The sequence below is a fragment of the Xenopus tropicalis genome, chromosome 3, assembly GCF_000004195.4.
Source record: "Xenopus tropicalis strain Nigerian chromosome 3, UCB_Xtro_10.0, whole genome shotgun sequence".
In the NCBI taxonomy this organism is placed as follows: Eukaryota; Metazoa; Chordata; class Amphibia; order Anura; family Pipidae; genus Xenopus; species Xenopus tropicalis.
In genome coordinates this window covers 18,055,794-18,073,913 of record NC_030679.2, presented here as the reverse complement: position 1 = coordinate 18,073,913, position 18,120 = coordinate 18,055,794, and the positions used below count along the sequence as shown (strand labels likewise).

At 38.9% G+C, this 18,120-nt stretch overlaps 1 protein-coding gene across 5 annotated transcripts in view; it reads right to left on the bottom strand.

The window, feature by feature from the left end:
• Positions 1–3,568: 3,568 nt before the first annotated feature.
• sgcd (sarcoglycan delta) overlaps positions 3,569–18,120 on the bottom strand; it is a 378,830-nt gene continuing 364,278 nt past the window's right edge. For 4 of the 5 annotated variants that reach the window (XM_018092814.2, XM_004912789.4, XM_004912790.4 and 1 more), the window contains exons 8-10: positions 15,648–15,720; positions 8,409–8,532; positions 6,154–6,402 (exon numbers count right to left, since the gene is read on the bottom strand). In XM_018092814.2, coding sequence (XP_017948303.1) covers positions 6,229–6,402; positions 8,409–8,532; positions 15,648–15,720 — 371 coding nt within the window. In that variant the 3' untranslated portion in view covers positions 6,154–6,228. Of the gene's footprint in view, positions 6,403–8,408; positions 8,533–15,647; positions 15,721–18,120 lie in introns of all 5 variants that reach the window. The other variant, XM_004912788.4, reaches the window with a different exon arrangement.

Genomic DNA, 18,120 nt, shown 5'->3' with positions numbered 1-18,120 from the left:
GATGGTCTCTGTGCCAGTGGGTATGGTGCCACAACACTCAAAAGAACCAATAACTAAATGTGTACCATGTGGTAGAATGCACCTGCCAGTCTAAGCCCGCATCCTATTGGTACAAACCTAATAGTTTTTCTGTCTATGCAGATATTGTTACAACTCAAGGTCTGAAGATGGTTCATTTATAACTTTACCGCCCTGGCATTTCCAAGGGATTGATTTAGCTAATTGAACAACATGGAAGGATTTAGGTCCCACTGAAGTCCGTAGAGCTGACACGTTGATCTATGGAGCATGGACAGTTGGAACCACTGATATACTTCACTGAAAACGCTGGAAATCCAACCTAATCCTTGCAACAGTTTCCCATATAGAACCAGGAATCCTTAGAGGCAAGTGACACAAGCAGTTTACTTTCCTAGGTCCCCTGCAAAAAAATGTTTCAGGTATCCCTTCATGTCACATTACTGCTACCACCTCCCCCTTATCATTGCAGCTGAATGAATTAATAGCATGGGTGCAGGCAGCAAGGAGAGATGTGGGACCATTTTTGCTCCCCCTGTAAGTTTCACCATAGGAAACAAGTAAATGGAGAAACGTCAAAATAAAGCTCTAGTTGAAAAAATGTGTTATATATTTGCACCTGTAGTTTATCCCTAATTTGTATGGATACTGAGTGTTCCAATCAGGCTTCAGATCACAAGAATTCTTTGCTACTGTATGCCAGGCATCAAACACTTATTTGTTCAGGTTTGAAGGGGTGAAAAGTCTTCCTGCCAACTTCAGGACAGAAAACCAATGAATTTCAGTATGGCTGATGACTATGGCTCACGCATTAAATAAATTATTAAACATCATCAAAGCCCTATTTTCTTTTTAAACAGGTACAGGAACCATATAATTATTTAAGGCGGTAATTAAAGGTAAAGCAATAAAATGTTTACAGCATCAGAAAGTTAAAAAAGCTTTTAAAACTGAAAAATTAAGTGTGCTGCTATCAGCGATATCTGGAAGGCCAATCTGGCAGCAAAAGGATCAAATCGCAGAACAGATAAAATAGTGATTGCATACCTCAGCCAGATACATAAACATTATCAATCATTTATAGACACAGCAATATTCACCCCCTAATTCTCTCATGTATTTCAGTACGGTGCTGTCGAACACGTTGGCCCTTATAAATAAATTGTAATATCATAATAAATATTATATGAACACAACAAGGACGCAGTGCCAAAGAGGGAAAGTACACGCAGTACTCTGTTACTCTGATGGTTATAAAGAGAGTCAGAGGTTGAAACGGGATTGTTTGCTCCTTCTTCTATAAAGCTGCATCGTTCTTTAAAATGACAGGACAGCCCTCAGTTACATGGCCAAGAGGAAATGGTGGAGTTCAATGGGTACTGTGCCTTTACTTTTTATATTGACTTTGTGTTCTTCCTTCTAGAAAGTTCTGCTGATGAGATCGAAAAACTTGTCTAAAATGATATTATTCTTCTCAGGTTGTCCACCAGCTTTTCCATAGCCCACCCTGTACAGTTTTACTGAACTTATAAAAGTCATCCTAGTCCTAGTCAACTATGGCAAGAAAAAAGTTGACAAAGCACAATTCAGCAGAATTCATTTGGGGTATAGTGGCCCTTTAACGTCTGATCAATGAATTTACATTTCTGGGTTACTCTTTATTCTCTATCGCTCCATATGTTTACTGGCAACATGCAATGTGGCAGCATCAAAGCGCTCCAGCAGCTATTCTATAGGCCTTATGTTGTGTAACCACCAGAGGATGTTTATTGGCTCTGGAACCCTCCTTGTGGCAACATTAAGAGCACAAGCAGTCATGAGGGCTGATTTACTAAAGGTCGATAAGTTTTATCGCACGCTTTTTTGCATTAAAATAGACGGGAAAATTAACACGCTACAATATTACCGCATGCGTTAAGTCGCATATCGCATGCGTTAATTGACATGCTACCGCATGAGTTAATTTTAACTTTTTTTAATTTTAACACTTTGATGCGCTAAATACAGTATCGCATTAGTCTATGCGAAAATTAACACCTACTTGAGGCAGGCGGTAATTATAGAAAAGTACAGTTAATGAGCTTTTGGCAATAAAATATGGACTTTGCAGTGTGATTTATTCAAGTCTGTGTTGGCCCTAGAGTGATGCAGCCTCCAGTTTGCAAGGAAATGGTCATTTTCAGTACAGTAATTTTCCGAAAGTAATGGCATGTATGGGCAACATGGCGTGCATTTTTTCGCATGCAGCAAATATTTGTACGCGGTGCGTTGATTAGCGCTCGTTCCATCAAATACCTCACGAAAATAGTCTTCATGACTAAAATAACGCAAGTAGCATCGCGCGTAAATTAACGCAAATATACTTTTAGTGAATCGTGCGTTAAGACCCGAAAAATTAGACGCGATAAAAATTTTAGTGCATGCAATAAATAGCTCTCGTTTTAACGCACTTTAGTGAATCAGCCCTATGGTATCTTATGTAACCCCAGGATGTTTACTGGCTCTAGAACCTTCTCTGTCTCCTCCTAAATCCCTCTTGACACTTGCAGTCATGATTTATAACCTTAACCATCAAAAAAGTATGGATTGTTGCTTAACATGAAGTATGGTCTGATATTATCAAGGACATTTCCAGGAGATGAGGCAACATTTAATGTCCATCCTAGCCTATATAGAGGGACACCATATAAATATTCCTGTTGTATGTGTTCCCCCATGCACTGCTGAGCCTGGATTTTTACTGTATATCTCCCTTCACTACCAACTTTTTTATAAAGCCAAGTTGCCCAGTAACATCCATCTAGTCAATGCCAAGTAATGACAAGATTAATAATAAACCCATTTGGTATATAGCCAGTAGCCTCTGGGGATGGGTTTAGGAGTAATGACCTTAGTCTGCCAACACCATGATAATGGCTTTCTATTGTAATTGAGAAGTGACCTAGATGCACCCTATGATACCATGTTCATATACCATGCCAGTTAGGCAAGACTAAAACTGCAAGTAAAGCAGCTGTCAAAGAAGCTGTGGTGTGGATGAGTAAAACAAATTAAAAATAACTATATATTTAGCTCTATGCATTTCCACTAGGCAAAGCAGTTTGTAAAATTTAAAACTATATTTGCCCTTAATGGTTTATATATACTGTATATATTGCGTAAGGTGTCTGATATAAGATGCATCCTTGCCAATCTTTGGTTTGAGATACACTTGTAATAACATTTAACCACAGATAACAAAACAATCACGCAGGAAATAAAGCCAAACACAAGTCATAGTCATGGTCAGCCTTGACTTGTACCAATACTCGGCCTTCTTGGTAACATGCAGTGTTCTGGCAATCCTTAATATAATTAACTCAGATCCCTATGGAGCGGTGCAGCATAAAAGCAAATACGTCAAAATACTGCATATAAATTATATAAAAAGATCACAGTGTATAATTTAATTCTTGCTCTCAATCCTACAAAAGATGCCTTTACCACTGAGGGTATGTAATGGTCTACATATTTTACCTGGGGAGGGGGGCATTTCAGGAAACTTCCCTCATTTAATATTTTATTAACATTTTATTAATGTATAAATCTCCAAGGTTTGGTGCTTAGGTTTTGCAATGCAGCATAGTTAGTGTAAGCGTAAGATTATAAGCTTGGTAGTGGGCAAAACTTGGTCATGGTGTTGTCAAAATGGAGATGAGATGAAGGTGAGGCAGAGGCAAAGTCATTAATTGGCCCATTAATTATTAATCAACATAGTCTGTGGAAGTTATTTACTTCAAGGATGAATCTATGAAAGATCATTATTTAAGTCTAAATTGAACACAACACAATATCACTATTCCATTATCTTTACCCACCTTGTTTAACATGCAAAGAAGACCATAAAATTGCTCTTCTGTGCACTTTTGCAATTGGCAATAATTTTAATCCCTTCATTTTCATAAGTCAAACATTAATGATATTAAATGATCAAAGAACCCCCTGCAGTTTAATCCAGATTTGGGCTAGCTGAACTAAAGAAGCTTAATTTACTAATGCAGGAAGCATCTCCTGGCGCTCCTCTGCTCACGTCTAATATTCATTGTGACAGCAACTTCTGGCCCTACTCGTTGAACTTTGCCCTCATAATAATAGGCAATATGAAATCTAAAGGCTGCATGACTGGTTTGGAATCATAACAGGGCCAACTGCAGACTGCATTGGTTTCTAATCAGCCAAGCAAGCATCGAAAACTAACTTCAATCAGCCATGTAGAATGTGGCCAGGAGAAATTAATAAGTTGACAACCTGGCAAATCCTTGGCAATATGTATAACAGACTTAACCCAGAGGTAATACATGGCTACTCATCCCATAGACTGCAGTCTGGGTTGTTTTTGCTATGCAATATACTGTGACACCACAAGAAACTGATGCCCAAATGCCCTGCCCCCCATGGTAGAAATATTGTAGCAGCATATTCAACCAAAACCCTTTAAAACGTGATAGAATATATGAAAACATTTTTGCCACTTGAGAAGAAATCATATCAGTTCCACTCGCACATCATTCAATGCCGCATTCACCTTCACACACCCCACCCTCTAAAATTAACCCGAGAAAAAAAATAAAGTCCAACCAAAACAAAATAAACAGCAAACAGTAAAATCGGACACTTCCCCACTGTGCTTTTCCTTGCAGAGTGCATTGTCTTAAGGCATAGGCACATTTCTCCTTTATCAACAGAGATGTTTCAGCCCAGAGCCCCAACAGACTACCTGCTGAGGGTGATCTTATGCATTATGGAGCTGGATGAGGAAGCATATAAGGTGGAATTTATAGAATGAATAGGAAGTGAAAAAATAATCATTATTCATTATATAAATGCTTTTCAAAGAAGCAGCTGTACAAGCAAAGTCAAGAAAGGGATGGATGTTTCTGTTTTTGAAAGTGAGGAAATACCTCGCTAGTGATATTAATACTATAGTAGAAGGTCATTGAAGGACTATGGCAAAGGGAATTAGTGATGCACAGGTTGACAAATTTTCTACCTGGCCCAACTCTAACCTGCCCTAATACTAACCCAGCCCCACCCACCACTGATTTGTATACTTGTCCAGCCTTGTCACTTACTCAACTACAATAATGTCACAACCCAAGCCCATGCAAGGCAACTTGCAACAAATCCCACCATTTGCTTGCTGACTGCACTGATTTACATAATGCCTGGAACTAGGGGTAGGTTAGCCACCAACCCTACCGTTGCTCTAGGCATGCCTACCCCTAGTTTCAGCCGTGCTGGCCTGGCTGAGAGTCAGGCCCCAACTCACTGGGGTGGCATTTGGTCGGTTGGAACTTGCCCGACCACATGGGTCCTGCAGTTTAGGCTGACCCATGTATCATTAATGGGAATCCTTTAGTCAAAACAAAGCCTTAAAACATATGTGCTCATATAGTTACTTGGTGAAAATTTTCTGCAGTGCATTGACCACACACCAACCAGTATGTCATTTGCTCACAATATTTTAACTGCACTAAACAGATCAAAGCTACTGATTGGTGCAAAATTTGCAATAATTAATGGGAATATACAGCGTATAAGATGTTTATTTTTCGTCTATCATATGCAAAGAATATTCTTTGAAAGCTTGAGTGCCATGAGCATGTCACATTGCATAAAGCCAAATTGCCACCATGAATTAAACTAATCAGATGATTGTTACCACTCCCCCAAGCCATGCCTACTGCTGTTTATATTCTCTTTCACTTCCTGATCCCAGTCCCTTCCCATTCTTGATATTGTAAACAGTCCCAAAGGAAAAGAATGGCTGTCTGGTATGATATAGCCTACTTGTTTTATGATGCTGGTAATGTAAAGAGTGTATCAAACACAGTAATTAATAGATTGTAAAATATCCTTTGGATCTAAAATACAGTAAAAACTTGAATATTAAGGTTTCATTAGTGCTATGTTCTCTGAGTAAGAGAACATCTTGAGTAAAGAACTGGGGAGAGCATCAATCGATTCAGTTAGAATTTGGGAAGACACATGAGGATCACCCTGAGATTCTGGCCTTGAAACATCTCTTGTTCAGGAGATGAATAGATTTACAGATATATATAAGTGTATATATATATATATTCACACACGCACACGCACATATATGTTCTGAGGCTTCCCGTGTCTGGTAATGGTAGTGCTCCTGTTTCTTGGAGCACTGTCTCCAGTCTCTTATAGACACACACTGGTGTTTATTTGGCAGGTAGATCCACTTCCTGCTTGTGAAAGGAACAGTCTCCCGTTAGGACACACACAGAGCTCATACACCTTTTGACGAGAACCAGAGGAGGAGTAGGAACCACGTGGTAGCTGGGGAAGCTTTACGTTCGGTGCTTGCAGAAGGATCTAGAAAAATAAAAGAGACGGCCCTGATTACACTGTGCTTCTTTTCTGAATAAAGAGCTCAAGATATGGATTTCTGTTATTACCATTTATGAAAGCAAACCTAGCTGCAGTTTACAGGGTCAGTATTTCAGGCGTGAACATGTGGAGGCTGCCCAGATATTGATGAATGAAAAAGTTCCAGCATTACTGGGCAATTTTGTTGCCCCATTGTCTCCTTATACCAGGGATCCCCAACCAATATTGGTGAGCAACATTCAAATGGAAAAAGTGTTGGGGAGCAACACAAGCATGGAAAAAGATCCTAGGGGTGCAAATAAGAGCTATAATTGGCTATTTGGTAGCCCCTATGTGGACTGGGAGCAAAATGTTGCCACAAACCTCTGCTTGGGGATCGCTGCCTTACACTGTGGGTAGGGTATAAACTGCTAGATATGCTCCCCCAATTGAGGTGAATGGGAACAGCTTACATGTGGCCCTAGTCACCAGGTAGGACCCAGCGCACAGCCTCCATTCCTATTCACTGTGAATTTCTAGTGTGTTGTTCCCCAGTGGAGACAAACATTTTCTCAACTGTCCAGTGTGCCATTACCTAAAGTAAGTGACCCAACCCGGATCACCATGATTGTTCATACAATGTCAACTCTCCCATCTTTGACATTACTGGAGGGGGTGGAGTGTGTATTCATTTATAATTAAAAGTTGATGAAACTTGGCAGCAGCAGACTGAATGGATTGGTGGAGGGTCAAACCCGCCACCGACTGCCTCCAGCTGCAGGGGTGTTTATTCAGCACAAACCCACAAATTGGTTTAGGCTGAGCTGCACATCACTGCTCCACATTCCCATTCCTGCCTAAAATAGTTACAAACCCAGAGGTCAGTAATCAATATCCTTGTGAAATCTTGTCTTCACATGTTAATTTGCTAGTTATCTGTGAAGCATTATGACCAAAACATTAAAGAATTTAGCATCAATAATAACAATTCTGCCATTCAGCAAAAAGTTTCCCGGTTTTGATGGTTTTGCTTAATTAGCTCCTGATAGAGCGAAATGATTTGCTAATCGCGTAACGGCACCCTAACATGGCACGAATGATATTGAAATGAGGGTAATTTATTTTTATATGGGATTTTATAGCTGTATTAATAATTATGTTACAGCCATAAAATGCTTCAATTAAAAAAGACTGCAAATTAAGACTTAAATTATTATGGGGCTGAATAACTTAAAGGTATAGTATACCCTAATTATAAAAAGTGATAATCGACGCTTTCTTTTTTGTTTAATTTGTGAAATTTAATGTCCATTAAGGGAAAATAAAGATAAACACTGCTTTTAATTAGGAGCGCTGAGGATTGAATTTTATTGTACACAGAACATTCCTTTATTGCATATCTGCATTATTAAATATGGATGTGAACATATTACTTGCATGGAGATAGGCACCTTCCATAGAAAACCATTTAAAGGAGAAGGAAAGTTAAAAAGTAAGTAATCTTTATCAGAAAGGTCTATGTAAATACAGCCATAAGCACTTACAGTAATGCTGCACTGAGTCCTCTATCAAAAGAAACACAGGATTTCTTGTCTCTTTTTTTGTAAACATGATGTTCCAGAGACTTTCTCTCTCAGAAACATCATTTATTCCAGGAGCCAGAGTCTGCGCAGTTCTATCCCTCCCTTAGGAATGTGTGATCTCAGCTATAAGGGCTAGAGACTGCAGGAAGGAAGCTACCTAAAATGGCAGCTGGTATCTTAAGTAATAGGAGAAAGCTTCTAAAGCTGTTTACTCAGGTATGTTAATGGTTTCTGCAGAATAAATATATTGTTCTAGGTGGCATTAATGTGGCAAATCTATTGCCAAAATCACTTTCCTTCTCCTTTAAACAGCCTAATTTATATATGACCAATACATAAATATATATATATATATATATATAATGCATGCATTCTTTTGACTGTTGATAATGATCTATATTGGACAAGAAAAGGAAGTCACATTCCTACCTCTCCATCTTTTGACTCGAGACGTAAATCTGTTCTACATGAAGCTTCCAAACTTCCAGCCTCAGCATTGATCTCAACGCCTTTGGGTGCCTCCATTATCAAGGTCCTTGTTGGAGATTCCAATCTATAAAAATTAAGAGGCATAGTACATGCACGGATGTTAATAGTGTTAATTTTCTTTTCTGCAGATCCAGATTCAATATTCAGTATCAACCTGCTATTAACATCATACAAGGTTACTGATATAGGAAAATATATTTCTATCAGCCATTAAGACATAGTTCTAACAATATCTAGGGTAACAAATATGTTTTCACCCCAAACCTAATACTAATGGCCCTTAAAGCTTGGGTTTCCTGGAGTATTGAGAAGAACAAACATTACCCTAACAGGCCTTTTGCCAAGCTACACACAGTCCATGCTTTGGGTACCTCTACCACAGCCCCACCATTTGGGAACAATTTCCTATATCATAGATATCAAACCCAACCCTGCAGAACAGAAATAGCCCAATGTCCAGAGTCACAGAGTTCCCAGGGGGGAGCTCAAAAAAGGACCATATACAGTAGGTAATGGAAATATTACTAACTAAGCCATTCCATAGTCAAGTTATAACCACACTGAACCAGGCTAAAATAACTAGATTGTGGGGGTTATGTTGTCACGTGTTTCTCAGCTAAGGCAAGCAAAATAATACACATATTTCATAATGCAAATATGTAGAGAAACAATTTTTTGGAAACAGAAAAAAAGCTTACTTACTTATAGGAAATATTGTACCCCCTATTGCAATATATATAAAGATATTAGAAGTCACTGAGGAGTTCCATGACCATATGCTTTTATACAAGTCATGGAAATCCAAGGCAGCTTCTAATATCCATTAGAACAGGGGATGCATTATATGTTAACATACAAAAATAAAGTGTTAGTGAGTCATGAGGCACATATTATACCACTAAGCAATAATTGTAATAGATGGTTTTACTAAGCAGTGTTTATAAGGATATATTTTACAAAGTATTCATAGCTCTTGTATGATAATTTACACTACTTATACATTACAATTAGGGAATTAGAGAGTAGCACAAAAAGGGTGGGGTATCTTGCTATGGTTTCAAATGCAGACAATACAGAGACTAAAATTATTCCTACATCTCTCTCTCTCTTTGTCATTCTTACAGGGGCATAGCAATTGAGATATCACTACCAGCAGTGCATGAATCCCTGGAATGTAGAGGGCCCTGTGGGGTTCCAGGCAGACATGTACTGTAGGCTGAAAATAAGTGTTGAAAATAGATCATCTTCACCAACAGCTACCTTGACACTGTTCCATCCAGTACTGGTTCTAGTGTTGCCTCAGGGTCAGTGGTTTTTAAACTTTTTTGGGATCAAGGTTTTGATCAGGGTCCCCACTTAGTTTATTGGCTCTTAAATAATGGAAATGCCACTCTAGGGAGGCCCAGATCTGTGAAGGAATAGGTTAGCTTATCTTTGGGGTTTGGGGGAAATGTGTATTTGCTTTTCCAGATAATCCTGTTAGTCCATTTTGATCCTTATTTGCTGTCCAAGATATTGCTGGAACTATAATGAACGTCTGACAATGTTTACCAATAGCTGTAACCTTGCTATGAGCTAAGGGAGGGCCTGACCAAATGTCTGACTTAAAATGGGAGCCTAGACTGCTTTAGCTTGTTAGTTGGTTAAAGATACACAAAAGCATTTTGGGTGTCATTTATGACCACAAGTGCAATTTTGGACACAATTTGTGATTAGTGATGTGCAAATCTGTCCTGATTCACGAAATGCGGCTATTGTGCAACTTTTTTGACATGGCAGCGATTTTTTCCACACCAAAGCAAAAAAAATCTTCTCATCACTATTTGTAATACTTTTTACCCACAATGCAGCATTTTTTTCCCTACAATTAAAGCAAGCACAGAGTTGCATCTGCTAGTGCTGGTAACAACAAATTATTGCCTGTTTTGTTTTCTGCCGTTCTGAACCTGCGGGCTAGCATTCTACAGCCTTCTGCTCTTACCTTTATCCTTACCTTCTGACCTTTCCTCTCCTGCCTGTCCTGTCTCTATGCCTACTCTGTTCTACTCCTGCCTATCCTGTCTCTATGCCTACTCCGTTCTACTCTTGCCTGTCCTGTCTCTATACCTGCTCCATTCTACTCCTGCCTGTCCTGTCTCTATGCCTGCTCCATTCTACTCCTGCCTGTCCTGTCTCTATTCCTGCTCTGTTCTACTCCTGCCTGTCCTGTCTCTATGCCTGCTCTGTTCTACTCCTGCCTGTCTCGTCTCTATGCCTGCTCTGTTCTACTCCTGCCTGTCCTGTCCTGTCTCTATTCCTGCTCTGTTCTACTCCTGCCTGTCCTGTCTCTATGCCTGCTCTATTATACTCCTGTCTGTCTTGTCTCTATGCCTGCTCCATTCTACTTCCTGTCCTGTCTCTAGACCCGGTTTCTAGGCCCACTCCGTCATGCTCCTGTTCGTGATTTTAAAAGAGAGAAGGGGGCCAGCCTATGGGCACCCTATAGTGAAATACGGTGCTGATTGGGATACCATGGTGGGCCCTGGTGTCAGGGGACCTTCTGCTCCTAAGCATTTGGCTTATTTTGTGGTCATTACCTATTTCTGTATGGAAACAAAATGGGGAGAACAGATGGAAGAAAAGATTATAGCATGTAAAGAAAAAAGGCTGGGTGAACAGGAAGAAAAATTAAGTGTGTCAAAAAGTAAACAGTTTGGAGATAGGGCCTAAGGTCTAAGGATATCTGCACCAATTTGGAAGTTTTTTGTAAATTATTCTTTGTAAATTTATCCATTTTGTGTATCAGTGCTCTATAATTTACAGTATGTCCAGGGTCACAATTAATGTAATTCAGTGTAAAGTTTACAAGTGGAAAATGACATGGTTGTACAGTAACATGCTGCAATTGCCTCCCAGTGTAATAACTGAGAAGTAACCAATAACAAGTTTGCTTTTGTTATTCTAACTGCAAAAGGCAATCCTGACTGATTGGTTGATTCAGTAAAGCATGTTTTGTATAAAGCCATTTCTGCACAGTATTGCAGTAAGTACCGAGAATGTGCAGCTGGGAGTGAGCAACTAATCAAATATTGACTGTAAAATGTGTAGAAAACAAGATCTTAAAGGCTGGATACTTCATACTGCACACTATTTTATTAAACAGAAGAGCTATAGAACTGCTATATAGAAGGAGTAATGACCTGAGCATGAGTGATGGGCAAATAATGTGTTTGATAATGTGTCCTAGCCCATGAGTTCAGTAGCTTGTTCCACTCTGCTGCTCGGTTGTACAAGCAACAACTGCATTTGCATCTCAGTCAATTTCCCTAGGATGAGGCCAAACAGTGGCACTATAATCATTAGAGTTATTTATGAGGTCCAAGGTATCATTGGCTTCTATTAGGAAACACAACTTTCCAATGAGTCTTCATCAAGTCGGCTTAATGAACCCTTCTCCTCACACCAGCCCACTTTTTCATTTCCCTATCAAGGTTTTCTGTTATTTGAACGTGTTACTCGAACACGACCTGTACAAATGGACTCTGAAAGAACACAACTTTCCAAACAGAGACATAAATTGCAATTCACCAAATAAAAACATATAATATATATAATGTTCAGGAAATGTGAACACATGGCCCCTTCTTTATGTTCTTGAGATAAAGGACATAGATGAACTGATCAGTTCATCTATGAAGAACAAAAGAACTAATTCAGATAAGATTTTAATTAATACTTAATAAGGCAGCATATGCACAAAAATATCTATTTTTCAAGATATTAACAGTTTTTATACTGCATACAGTATATAATGAATTTGAAGAGCAACATCAAAACACATTCCTTTTCTTAGGAAATTGATTTCTAGCTGGCTGTTTTCAGCAGTCTGCTGAAAATTATTTTTCTAAAAATATGTCTTGTGACGTTTTCAAGATATTAGCAGCTTTAAAACTGCTTATACAATGAAACTGAAACAGAAGCATCAACTTCTGGTCAGCAACATCAAAAGATGTTCCTTTTCTCAGGAAATATATTTTCAGCTGGTTGTAACCAGTCGGCTAAAAACATGAATGTCTCACGATGTTGCTCTGCTTAAAAAAATCCACTTAGTAAGCAGAGAAGAGTCATCTGCCTTTTGTATTGTTGAAGGAAATATATAAAAAACATGAATTCAAAATTTCTCAGAGAGCACTTCTAAGCACTTTTGCAGTCTGCATTAATTTGGCATTTTCTTAGTTTTCAAGATATTAGCAGTTTTAAAACAAATATAAAACCTTTGAAACAACAGCATTACCAGCTGGTCATTTTGGTGCAAAAAGCTAAAGTCATCTGAATAATGAAAATCTTGTGATGTTGCTTTGTTTAGAAAATGCCCATTGGTGGTGGAGAAGAGGCTTTCCTAACTTACATTTCTGCTGACTAACCAGTGAGTCAAAATGAACAGCAGGTGGCACTGTTGTTTCAATTACATTATATTAGCAGCGTAAAAAGTGCTAATCTCTTCAAAATTAAAAAAAAAATACTATAAAATCTTATGATCCAGAAAAGGGCTTCAAATAGAGGGGATTTAAAGGCATGGATGGCACCACTGAAGGTCTACCTGTGAAAGGAGGTTAACTCTTTACTAGACTTGCCTTGTCAAATAAATAATTATCAACTGCTCGCAACAGAATAATTTAAAAAAGTAAAAATATGGTATTATATATATATTATATTTTTGTATTGTAAAAATACAAATACAAAAATATATTTAAAAAAATTAAATAATTAATTGCATGCCAGAAAATGTGCCTCTGGGGTGGGGAAAAAAAGAAAATTGCATATTTAAATGGTAAAGGGGAGCAAAGCAGTCAGCATTGAGCATAACAAGAGGGCAGCTTGTTTCTCCCAGCTTTTAGGCTGCTAAGTCAAGTGCAATGAATCTTCTGCTGCTTTACAATACTTAATTATGGAGCCTGCAGCCTGCTTTTGGAAACTGAGGCTACTTGTGTAGGAAGTCTAATTAAACGGTGAAAGTTCTTAATTAAAAGCATAAATCACAGGCAAACATTTCAATCCGAGGAGAAGATGCAAAGCCAGAGGAGAAATAATAACCTGGAAGATTTGGAGTATGAACGAGCACCTTCTGGCTCTTACCAAATACAGTATGCAAAATGCAGGTCTATATTCCGTAAGCTGGCATCAAGATGAGCCAATTTATCACTCTCCATTGAGCACATTCATTTCTGCCAGGTCATGGCAGCTCAGGTTAAACCAACCGATTCACAGAATAATTGCAGTTTATATTTAAATATTATTAGAGGTTTGTATTGCTTGGTTTTTGCTCAGTGGGTAGGGTTTGCCTGTATATTTTCAAAATATTACCAATAATGAAAGTTAGCAAGAAGCTGGCAGGACCATTCCCCAGGGGGCTCAAATTATTAACCCATTGGTCACCCAAACCACTGGGCAGAGGGCCCTGCCAATAGGTAGAATGGGGCCACAGTGAAAAAAAACCATTATCATGTCATGGCCATGCCCCTGATCCACCCTAGGCATGTCCAATTATCCACTCACAATCCCCCCCAACCCCCCCTTCCCCCTAAAATCACTGCCCCATTCAAAACCTGCAAATCACACTATAACATCTCTTGGGGCCCCCTCCACCACAGGCCCCTGACAGGGGTACCCCCCAGAAAGGTTGTAATCAAGGCATTCAAACAGAAGTGCAATTTAATGCCCTGGGCTATCCCCTTTCCAAATTCTATCCTTGCCATGGAGAAAGCTCAAATAATTTGTATGTGTGTGTCCCTTAGCTTCTTGGTCCCAGGTGCATGGTTAAGTAGAATTCTTTCTCTAGGTGGGTGTTCCAAATTATAAAATTATTGACTCATGGGATTGGTTCATTAGGATATATATATATATATATATATAATATTTTTTTTTTCCCGTGCAAGGGCTACAAAAGACACTTCATTGGGTAATGTTATAATATGTTTTATAATACACTTTAATAGTGTGTGCATGTGATTGCAGTTATTCTTTAACTCCTCCCTGTATTTTCAAATTTTCCAATTTGATCAACACATTATGGTATAATGCCCACCAGAGAAGAACTGCACTTTGATAAAGGACTCACTAGGTGGCGCTACGGCATTACAGCAAAATGGTTTGAGTGTTCAGAAATCAAGTTACTTTGGATATTTTGGTCATCATATTCACATTTCTTACCCTGATCACATATTTCACTGTGGGATGTTTCAAAACTTCCCCTTGAAGTATTGATTAAAAAAAAAAATTATATTAAATTTCACCAATGATTATGCTTTCTGCTTAAAAAAAGGAGTTAAATCGATACAAGAAAGGACAGGAGCCAAAGCAAATAAAAAACATCATAGGCTAATCGAGATGGGGAAGGGGGCATCTCTGAAATTTAAGGTACCAAACCAAAAAAGCTGTAAAGATGCAAAAATTAATGGACTTACAGGTAGAGGAAACATTCAAGAAATGTGATTTGTTTGGCAAACAGCACAAGATAATAAAATATGACCTATATTTGAGAGAGAAGAGTTTATATCATCAACATAGAATCCAGGACCTGAACCTAGGCTTTTTACTGCAGTCATCAGATATAGGGAATGTGCGCAAATGTTTCCATTACAGAGATATAAGGCGTCATTTACTTAGAGGTGCAAAGTGCAAACAATGGCTGCAACCAAGGGTGGGAGAAAAACCTTAGAAAGTTGGTATGTCTCTCCCAGAATGCTCTATGAGGCACAGCAGATGTGAAGAATAATGAAGAAGCTGTGTTGACTCAGGGTGAAGAAGCCAATGCAGGTGCCAGAATGAAAGAGTCATTACCTGGGAAAAGGGAGGGACTCCAAGTGAGATCTTCATTGACAAAGTAGGAACCAGAAATTGTACGATTGGCTCATTCCATTTGAAAAAGTTGAGGAGAAAAAGTATGTGTGGAGGCAAAACCCTGCTATGAATAAAACGCATACACTGCCTTTTACTTTGGAAAAGGTGTTACCACATCTGCCATTAAAGTGAATTCCCACTATATAGCAAGAGACGTTTCAGGCTTGTTCAGCCCTCTAGAAGAAATGGTATTCCCAAAAGTGAGGATACAGAACAAATGTAATAGTGGCTTTTCAACTGTATGCGCAGAAGGCTCTAGTACATTTACTTTTATGATAGCACCTTGCTTCTGGTACTTACCTCAAAGGATGGAAGGGTTCAGCCTTGACATATGGCGTTTCAATAGATTTAGGGAATACAGCACCCTCAGCACCTAAAATTGAAGATGTAAATTTGTGTCAGTCTTTTAATGAGGACTTGTTCCTCCTTCTCCTCTCAGCATTTCTGATGATGTAATGCCAAGGAATTTTATGTCAAGTCTTAAAATTACAGTTACATTTGAGTCACATAAAGAGGATGTTTAGATATATATATATATACAATATATACAATATATACAGACACAATTTAGATAGGAATGTTTGGGTTGTATACATTATATACATCAGTTATACGTGTCAATCTTGGCTTTGACTTCCGACTGCTTGCTGCTTTGGCATAGCAAGCCCTAAAGTTCGGGAGAATTATTGGATTTTATTTGTACAATAATGTTTATGTATGAGTATGCGGACAGACACAATTTAGATAGGAATGTTTGTGTTGTATACATTATATACATCAGTTATACGTGTCAATCTTGGCTTTGACTTCCGACTGCTTGCTGCTTTGGCATAGCAAGCCCTAAAGTTCGGGAGAGTTATTGGATTTTATTTGTACAATAATGTTTAACACGAGACCGTGACCCGGTTCTGAATAATGTTACCCTGTTTTGAATAAGTGTCACGCTTTGTATATTATCTGTGTCCCGTTTTCTTTATTTATTTATTTTTCCTTTACTTATTTTATTTTTCTTTTGGGTAAATTCACATTAACACATTCTCTTTTATTTATTCGGATCGTCTAGCATAATTATTTGTTATATTTCGTAACCTCGGTGTGGATTGTGTATATATACTGTTTGATGTCATCACATTTGCATTTTTTGGGGGGTGTTTTCTCACGCTCACGTTATTGTCTGTTGGTGTTCCCGCCAAACACTGTTTATAAGGTTTTTTTTCACTTGTATTTGTAACTTTGACAAAGGCTGGTGTTGCAGCCGAAACGTCAGTTCCCTTGCCTCTTCAATAAAACTACAAAATTGAACCTAAGACCTGAGTGAGCGGTACCTTCCTTCGAGTACGTATGAACAAAATTGTGGAACTGCACCCAGGCATCTGTATTCGTTCTATACGAGAGTGCTGGCCTCTGCTGCATAGCATTATATATATATATATATATATAATATACAGGGCTGAGACTTATGGAAAGGAATGTGTTTAGGTGCAGAAGGTTTAGGGAACAATTCTTCTTCCCACCCTATGTTGGACCTTAAAGGAGAAAGAAAGGTAAAAACTAAGTAAGCTTCATCAGAAAGGTCTATGTAAATACAGCCATAAACACTCACAGAGACTTCTCTGAAAAAAAGATTTCTTGTGTCTGTCATTCCTGTGCCACAGACACGCAGCTTTCTGCTCTCTGCTCTCTCCTGCCCCCCCTCCCTCAAGAATGCTAAGAACTCACTCCCCCCCCTTTAGGAATGTGGATCTGAGCCAATCAGCAGGAAACTGACTAATAGTCTTACAACTGAGCATGTTTACTTGGTCTGGGTGTCTGTGCAGGAGTGAGGCATTATGGGAACTTTCTTTACACAGCTCAGCGTTTTTTCTTCCTGTTTGGCTTCTGATCTTCTGAAGAGGTGAAATATGGGGAGACTTAAGGGCACTATTGAGACAACTGAAAGTATGCCTGCAGCTTGAGATTAACTCTTTACTAGTCTTTCCTTCTCCTTTTAGTCTAGTCTAAAACTCTTTACTAGTCTTTTCCTTCTCCTTTAACACAGCACAGCTCTCAGCACCTTTTCCTGATATTCTTAATACATAATAATATTCCTCATTCAGAATGTGTATTGTTAAAACAAATGTAAAATATCAAAAGTCATGTTCTAGTTTTTAACATATTAACAGTTTTAGATTTAATGTAGCAAATTTGAAACACTAGTGCTACCTGCTAGTCATTTTGAATGGCTGTCTTTCAAATGGATACCAGGGGTTATTTACAACATACTGGGCAGTGTGCAAAAGTGCACAAAATGGGAGCAATGCATTTGTTTTTGCAATTTGCACACCGCTATTGAAGAATTAACACTGCAGTGGTATAACTTGATGGCACCGGGGCCTATAGCACACAGATTACTACCTAGAATTCTACAATCACCAACTCCCGCCAACGACCCTCACCCACCTTCTTCACCCACTTTCCAGGACCTGAGGGGACATGGGGTCTCCGGACTGTGGGGTCTGCTTCCTCTATAGTTATCGCAGCGTGCCACTGTTTTGGAGCACAGAAACCTGCCCCATTGAATAAAACACTGTGTGTGTCTAGAGAAGTGGGCAGGGGGAGGCATTTAGATGTCCCCCACCATGACCCTAACTTGGGTGTCATTCAGACATGTAAGTTAGCGAGTGGCAGAAGATGCAGGCTGCAACGACCCTTGTCCTTAATGTCTGCCCTATGGAAAATTATAAGAACAGAACTGGCCTGTACCATTGATTCTGCATTGTGCATCCTCGGGGAC